This window comes from Sinocyclocheilus anshuiensis, unplaced genomic scaffold, assembly GCF_001515605.1.
Source record: "Sinocyclocheilus anshuiensis isolate Anshui unplaced genomic scaffold, SAMN03320099.WGS_v1.1 scaffold1082, whole genome shotgun sequence".
NCBI classification, from domain to species: Eukaryota; Metazoa; Chordata; class Actinopteri; order Cypriniformes; family Cyprinidae; genus Sinocyclocheilus; species Sinocyclocheilus anshuiensis.
In genome coordinates this window covers 1,614,757-1,621,359 of record NW_015542379.1, presented here as the reverse complement: position 1 = coordinate 1,621,359, position 6,603 = coordinate 1,614,757, and the positions used below count along the sequence as shown (strand labels likewise).

The following is a 6,603-nucleotide window of genomic DNA, read 5'->3' as shown; positions in this document are numbered from 1 at the left end:
AAATATTAAAGAACAAAAGGTATACGAGTATAATAATGATTCTAACACAACACTAAGCCAAACACCAAAAAAACAACTACATATATGTGTATGTACAACCACACACACATACATATATGCATATACATTTATAAATTCAATATATATATTTCTCAATAACACGCGTCATAAACCTGTGTTGTTGTTTTTTAATCCAACGTGACAGCTGTTTGGCAAGGTTCAAATGTAAACTGATTCGTTCATTTATTTATTTTTTTATAGTGATTTACGATAAATGCCAATATAGATAAATCACAAAGGCAATTGCTTCAAATGAAAATCTGCCAAAGAAACACAACACGCAAGCCACTTTGCGATTTTATTGCGCACACGTCCTCATAAACAAACGCTCGAGTTGAAGTCGTGAAAGTGCGGCAGCTGAAATCTCATCGCGTTCCCATCCCGCGGTGATGACGTAGCTGTGGACAGTCAACACACACACACCGGATCGGAGCTACACCGGGGCTAATACTTTCTCTTTTTCATGCTGTGTGTGCGTTTTGGCGATCTGTTTAACATCGTTCACACGAGGCGCCGGGAATTGAGTGTCTACACGGAGCAAACGAGGCCGTTTGTGGCGGTTTTTGTGGATGAGAGCGCGACGCCTGTTTTTATTTGTGTTCACTGCGACACGGGACGTGACAGAGCAGGGTTCCTCGTCGTGACAGCTTTAAAACACTTCTGGAGCCTTAAACATGCTGTCGCACTTTACTTCATTGGCTTAAAGAGGCAGTTTTAGTACTTTAGTCGTCTTGCTGTAGGAGAGCAGGAGGCCTAATCATCATCATCACCTTCATCATCCCACGCCGGGTTTTTATAGTCTAATGTTTCCGATTTAAATACATCTGTCAGTGCTTAACTTGTTCTTGAACACGATGAGAGGATAGTAACAGTATTAAGGGTGTACGTTAAGAAGTTAGGAACACACTGTTGTCAACATGATGTGAGATAATCTCTTTTAATGTGGATACAGCTGCTACAGATTGACTTTGGAAGATGTTGTAGGTGTTTGCATTTGTGTTAGGAACACAGGATTGCTAAAGAAAATACTTGAGACATAGGCTAGAGTCAATTGCCTTTAAGTCAATACTACAGCCGCCGTATGAATGCATTGAGGTGCATAAATAAGGTTAGGGCCACCATTTAAAGCTATGATGTGAACTTTTAGTATGCGATGCACTTATTAAGGAGATATTGAACTGTTTCTCCCTGGGTTTGCGAGGATTGAAGTGCATTGTAGGTGATTGAGGGAACTTCTGTTGGTTTTGACAGGCAGCGGCGTGTGCTCCAGCTCCCTGGAAATGAGAAGATGAATTGCGAGGAACAAGCTGTAGATTTGTGCAATGCTATAGATTTGTGCAATGTGTCTGACAACACTATATCACACACCGCGGACGAGATCCTTCCCCGTGGCGACCTCCTGCCGACGGATGGAGATCTGGGGGAACGGGACGCTACCGTCCTGACCAGGTTAAAAGATGTCCATGCGAAGGACGATGGCTCCTCTGAGCTCAAAGCACCGCATAGTAAAAACAATGGCTCCATTGCTGTGTCAGCCGACCCTGTTAATGGTTCTGCTGGTGATCTGCAACAGAACATAAGCAAGTTTGAGGAACCACCAGTGAGCAGATGCTCGGTTGGAGATGATGGTGAGATGGATATCGGTGTGGATTTAAGTCTGGATGAGAATGGCGTTTTGGAATTCGAGCCAACGGCCCAGACTCAAAGTGAGGAAAGTGCCTCCAGTTGTGAGAACTCGCTAACATCAGAAACTGTCATAGAACTGCATTCACAGCAACCTCCGGAAGAACGTCGTGAGGATGTGTCCTCAGAAACCACGTCAGCGGCTACAACACCAGGCAGTGGAGCTGGGAGTAAACACGGGGCCAAAAGGGTAACCTTTCCGTCGGACGAAGATATCATCTCGGGTGCGGTTGAGCCGAAGGACCCTTGGAGACACGGTAAGACCTTTACATTTCTAGCATCGCTTTTGAACCATCAGAGCTCATCTCCTGCAGTTTGCATTGTTGCTCTGCTCTAAAAGCTTTGTGTAATTGTTCTCCAACTATTCGGTCCCTGCTGAGTTGAAGCCAAGGCTTTGAACGTGGCTTCTGTTACCTGTTACGCTCTGAGCCATTCAGGCCTTTTCCTGAAAGCCTCCCGTGATCCGAGTGACGTTTGATCCGTAAGTACTCCAGGGTCATTCAGCGGCTCCATAACAACTGCAGAGATCTGCTGCGATCCGTCTGAGCCCCGGGCAGCTGTCTCGCAGAAACCTCTCCAACTCTTCCAGACGGTGGGTGGGTGTTGCGTAAAGCACATTCTGAGACCTCAGCATCTTGCAGGCCGAGTGCCGGTTCATCTCTTGAAAAACAGAGAGATCCAGAACAGCACGCTGTTCTGCTGGATTGGCTGCGATGTGTCAGATGTTTTTGAGCCAGCAAAAATATAACCGCATGTTCTGGGCTTTCTAGGCCAAAGGTTTTCGAGGTGTGTCTCTTTTTAGCCTGCAGGGAATCTCCTTTGCGTATGTCGCACCGGTCAAGGTGTCGTCTGTCGCTTGTGTCTGTGGAAGCTCAAAAAGTGAAACAATGACACTGTTGAGACACAATAAACGCAGTGTTTTGTCTGGCAGCTGCTGTTTGTTTACTTAGCAGTGTCACATTATAAAGGCACTTGGAAAATGCAACATGTTTAAAAATATTTGTCTTTGTACACAGTTTAGCCTAGTTATTGTTTCCAGTCATCTACTGTACAAACACAGTTTAGTCAACTTTGTGTGAAACTTGACTTGAAATTGTGTTATATGTAGTATAAATTATAATTGCGTATATATTGGGGGGCACATATGTGATTAATTTACATTTAAAGGGGTTGTTGATTTATTTCACTTTTTTACCTTTAGTTAGTGTGTAATGTTGCTGTCAGAGCATAAACTTCTGTAAAGTTACAACGCTCAAAGTTCAATGCAAAGTTAAATATTTTCTTCTAAAGAAATCGCTGTTTAAGGACTACAAAAAAGACTGGTAGGGACTACAACGAGCTTCTTCCGGTGTTTGTGACATCACTAACCCTGATGTTTACATAAATCTTGCCCCTGGGAACATGCATCTACCCGTAATGGTAAAGCGGGCGTGATATTTCCGGACAAAGTGCACTAGGCGGTTAGCGAATCACAACACACTGGGCCAGCTAACCAATCTGAGCCTGATTACATATTTCTGAGGGAGGGGCTTCAGAGAACCAGGAACTCAACCGGCCGTTTTGACCAGAACGGAAACAGAGATGTAGAATAAAGGTAAAATATGTGAAAATAATGCATAACAAAAAAAATATAACGAAGCATGAACACGTTACACTGTACCCCATAAACACAATCAAGCCTTTGAAAAAAGCTGATCAACTACCCCTTTAAATATGAATGTTCTACATTAAATCAAAATGTAATTTGTAACAATTTAAAAAATGCATTAGTAACACTTTAAATAACACAATTATACAATATGCCAATGTTAATGCATTAAATATTGTGAACAATAAACAGTAGTTTTACAATATTTATTAAGCTTTTTTAGTTATTTTTTAGCATTTTTAACATTTAAAGTTGCTTAAAGCATAATGAATTATGGACTAACATAAACAATGAATAATTATGTACATTTACATTATTCTGTAAAAAAATAAAATAAGGAATGCATTAACTACGTTTAACAAATGTAATCATATTGTACGGTTTTACCTGTATTATGCCGTGTTTGAAAGATCATTAGTAATGTTTATTAGTTCAAAGTATTATCAGTTTACTTAGTATTCATTACATAATCCTCTTTGTGGAAAAGAGAGCTTTGAATTGCACAGTTTATGCACATTTTAAAGGATCCAGGTCCAGCTATCCCAGGCTATTTGTGGTAATGGCCTAATGTTTAAGTATCTGATTAGTAAGCACAAAGGTTGCTGGTTCATTTCCAAGTAATGTTGTCCCTGGAGTTCCAGCGATCCCTATCCTGCTCCGCCACCATTGTGCCTTTGAGCAGGGCACAGTATGCTAGGTCACTTCAGCAGGACTGTCCTTGCAAATACTGTGAATTGCAATAGTTAGTTAAATTACTGCTCTGAATTTTAAGCAACTTAAACATGTATTCCATACTCTGTCTGTTCAACACTCTCTCCGCAGACTCATAATTGTCACATAGTTGCATGTGCATTTTCCCCACAGCTTTTCATTTCTTTAACTTGCTTTCTAATAGTCTTTTGTCATTACCAATGATTAGGAGGGAAGCTTTTATGCCACAGGTGTTGGCTGGTCTTATTTCACAGTCTCACATTGTTCTGTTGTTTTTTAGGTATGAGGAAGTAGTTTAAGTCAGCTGCCTGTACTGTACGCTCCTATAATTTCCTTATATTCTAAGACTGAACTTCCCACTTTTGTAGCTTGGTTTCCTACACCATTTCCTCAGACCCAGAGTCTTGGTCTCAGGGAAACACTACAGTGTTTGTGTGTCTCCTGTAAATGACTTCATGAGAGAGCCAGTGGATCAGATTAGAAGCTGCTTGTTCTCCGTTACTCGGTTGTGTTCACACTTCGCAGTGGTGACTTATTACATTTTAAAATATAAAGAATATTTATAATTCACATTTATGCATTTAACAGATAATAAAAATTATTAAAATTTCAGAAAAAAATTATCAGATTTTTTTTCTCTTGTTCAAAAGTTTGGGGTCAAGTTTTTTATTTGTATAAGGCTTTTGTTTGCTTATGCTCATCAAGGCTACATTTACTTGATTAAAATACGGTAAAACCGTACTATTGTGAAATATTATTGCAACTTCTATTTGAATATATTGTAAAATGTCATTAATTCCTGTGATGCAAAGCTGAATTTTGACATGGTCCTGTTTTTTGTTGTTGTTGTTTTTAGGGATGTTCATTTCGGTTATTTTTCCTAACCGACAACCGACGCTCATTAACCGATTTTTAACCGACATGATTATTTTAAATTAGAATTGAGTTAAATTAGAAAGGATAAGTGTCTGTGACCCGTTAAAAAGTACTAACATTTGTTTCCCGGGGATTAATTTTACATGCGCAAAAAGCAGCAAACAACAGAACATGAGGATTCACATGGTCTTCATATCACATCACGCACCTGCAGCGCTTCTGCGAGCGGAGAAAAACATAATAAAAAATAGGCCTATACGAGAAACATATTTTTACTTAAATTTAGAAAATGAAAGACAAACTGTGCAACAAGTAGTATGCAGAGTTTCGGTTCATGTAAATGCACCAGTGTGCAGGCATTTTCAGTGTTTTATACATAAGATACAGTAAGAACATGAACAAAGAAACAAAGACGAAACGCAGCTAGTTTTTTTAATAGCTTTACCTCATGTCTTTTGTATAATCCTTAGAAGCCAAAATCGAAATAAAAAAATCTAATTAGCTTAATAAAACAGCCACAGGCTTAAATGTTAAGCAGATGTTTGAATGTTTAGTTCTCTCTTCTATCATAATTAAACAGGGCTTTCATGTTGCGCGTGCTGAAGCTCCTCTGTGTGGGCGCGATCTCGCTTCTGAATTGCGAATAGCAAAAATGCATCATAGACAAATGTTTGAAAAACAGCTGGCGACTCTGGTGAGATAGAATTTGCAAGATAATGTATATATAGCAATAATAAATGTATGTGTGTTTTATTAATTTCTCCAGTACCGATAGCAGAACCGTTAACGTCAGAGCTTATCGATACTCCGGTCTTTCATAATTTAGCCCCGGTACCGATTAAATACCAAGTTTCGGTACCCATCCCTACTTATTTACAAAAGCACAAAGATTTGTTTTTATTGTGAATGTATTTACTTAAATTATAAATTAAGAAAATGTAAGAAAAACAAGTAGCCTAGTATGCAGAGTTTCGGTTCATTTTTGTGCTGCGTGAAAGGAAACAGACGGCAGAAAGTGGCATCCTATTTTTCTTTAGGCTTATTTTACAAAAGCACAAAGTTTTGTTTTTATTGTGAATGTACACAAATAAAGGCAATTCCTTTTACAATTCCGATTATCTTTATGACTAAAAGGAGTAGTTGCTTCCACTGTTAGAAGGAAAAAATTCAAATGATTGCGCCGGCGCCGCACAGTTAAGCATTGCTACCTTGACAATGCAGCCTGCTCATTATCATAATAAAATACAGTCAGTCAAAAATATGGAAAAAAAACACACTGCTCACCGTACCGCCGTGATGTTATGCAAAAGATTTTGTTTTACGTGGATATTGGAACGTGAGTGAAGTACATAATAAATAATAATTTGCCATTCAAATACATCGCGAATACGGAAACATTTGATTTTGTGTGGAATGAGAGACTCAACGTTGGTTTCAGTTTCGTTTTAGCCTAAATGAATTCGTTTTGGCTTGTCGTTTATATTGCTATAGCTTCTTATATTTTTAATTCTTGTTCTTTTCTAAATACTGTTAATTGAAAGGATTTGTTGTGGAGTGAGGGGAACTAAAATAGCCTAGCTATGTTTACAGTGTTTATTATAATGTTTGTAAACATTTCGTGTCGG

At 39.0% G+C, this 6,603-nt stretch overlaps 1 protein-coding gene across 2 annotated transcripts in view; it reads left to right on the top strand.

Annotated features, from left to right (window-relative positions):
* Nucleotides 1-426: 426 nt before the first annotated feature.
* Nucleotides 427-6,603, top strand: part of ppp1r37 (protein phosphatase 1, regulatory subunit 37) — a 47,174-nt gene continuing 40,997 nt past the window's right edge. The window contains exons 1-2 of one of the 2 annotated variants that reach the window (XM_016491545.1): nt 427-849; nt 1,312-2,000. In XM_016491545.1, coding sequence (XP_016347031.1) covers nt 1,349-2,000 — 652 coding nt within the window. In that variant the 5' untranslated portion in view covers nt 427-849; nt 1,312-1,348. Of the gene's footprint in view, nt 2,001-6,603 lie in introns of both variants that reach the window. The other variant, XM_016491544.1, reaches the window with a different exon arrangement.